General features: G+C 40.8%; 1 protein-coding gene across 1 annotated transcript in view; it reads right to left on the bottom strand.

Moving 5' to 3' along the window:
* Positions 1-1,551, bottom strand: part of LOC110295777 (murinoglobulin-1) — a 363,481-nt gene that overhangs the window by 337,556 nt on the left and 24,374 nt on the right. The window contains exons 12-13 of the mRNA XM_029478259.1: positions 1,435-1,548; positions 1,127-1,190 (exon numbers count right to left, since the gene is read on the bottom strand). Coding sequence (XP_029334119.1) covers positions 1,127-1,190; positions 1,435-1,548 — 178 coding nt within the window. The remainder of the gene's footprint in view (positions 1-1,126; positions 1,191-1,434; positions 1,549-1,551) is intronic.

Here is a 1,551-nt window from a genome sequence, read left to right as displayed (position 1 = left end):
GTACTTGGATTTTAATAGGAGTGGGTGCAAGAGGCCCAAATAAGGGAGTGGAAAGGGAGTCACATTTTGGTAGAATTGAGCAAATATCACCAGAAGATGACAAGGTGACTTCACTGATAAAGTCACAGCAGCTATGATTCCCTGCCCTGTACCTTCACGACAGCAAGCCAGTCAATATTCCAGCATGGAAGGGGAGGCGTTTGTGAAGACCCACAATTAGTTGAGGAGCTATTGACAGTTGAAGGCTACTGAGGGGAGGAAAAGTCAAATCTCTTCAGCAATGTGGCCCCTGGTAGACTGTCTATGTTTCAGGGGCTTTCCCAATACGTTTTTATGTATGGGTAGCACTAATTGAACTCAATAGGTTTAAAAAGAGATGTAGAATAGGGAAGGGGCCTGGTGAGTCAGGGAGGAGTCCGGGGATTAGTGGGGAGAGGGTTTGGTTATAATACACATAAATATATGTGACTTTCAAAGAATAAAAAATGTTTTTAGAAGTAAAAATAAAGAGCTCAAGAGATAATTCTGAAGTTAAGATCAGTTGATGCTCTTCTAGAAGACCCTGGTTTGATTTCCAGCACCCACAGCAAGGTGCTCAGAACTGTAATTCTGTCTCCAAAATATCCAGGGGATCTGATGCCTCTGGGTTTCAGAGTACCTGTACTGACTTGCACCTCACACATAATTTAAAAATAATAAAAATACATGAAAATCAGTGTAGTTATATTGTTAAGAACCAAGTCTGATGCCCTCCAGATTTTTTTTTTTTTTGACCATCACTAAGATAACTAACTCATTTGCCTTGTTGGGGATTATCTGTATGTGAATGCATAGGTTCCTCANGTAGATTTTATCTTGGAGTATTTTGTGTATTCAGGTGTTACATATGCAGATTAGATATTTCACCATGTTGAATGATACTCAGGTTGGGACCCTGAGACTTTCCTGAAGGTCATGGCATGATTGAGAACTTACATTGGACGGCAAAGCCATGAGTTCCTACTGTGGAGAGTGTCTATGGAGACACACACTATGATGGCACAGTTAGTTGCTCAGTGGTAAGATTCCATTGGTAAGTATGTGGACACTGAGTTGGGGAAATGTTACTTTGTGGGGAAACACTTACCTTCTCCTGGCTCCACCTGGTGAGTGTGGTTTCCAGTCTGGATGATGCTGCCCTGGGCCATGACCTAAAATGGAAAGTATTTTCAAGGATCTATCTATATTTTACAAGGCTTTGTTCTAACTATGTTAGAAAAAATAGATGAATCTATTGTATTTCAGGAAGAAATACCCAGTCTAGAACCCAATGTGTAAAGAGAGACATGGTCAAGAGAGAAAAGAATTCTTTGGTTTGGTTTTGTTCTGTTTTTGTTTGTTTGTTTGTTTGTTGTTGTTGTTTGTTCATTGTTTCAATTTGGAGCCAGTACTCACCAGGTAGTAGAAAACGAGCTCTTTCAGCACTCCCAAGTCCCCCTTCAGAATAAAATGTGCCTGAACTGTGTGAATCTGGTTGCAGGGCAAGATGCTGCTGGTCTCTGTGTCAAGGTA

This window comes from Mus caroli, chromosome 6, assembly GCF_900094665.2.
Source record: "Mus caroli chromosome 6, CAROLI_EIJ_v1.1, whole genome shotgun sequence".
Taxonomy (NCBI): Eukaryota; Metazoa; Chordata; class Mammalia; order Rodentia; family Muridae; genus Mus; species Mus caroli.
Note: the sequence above shows the minus strand (reverse complement) of the source record. Positions and strands in the feature narration are given on the sequence as shown.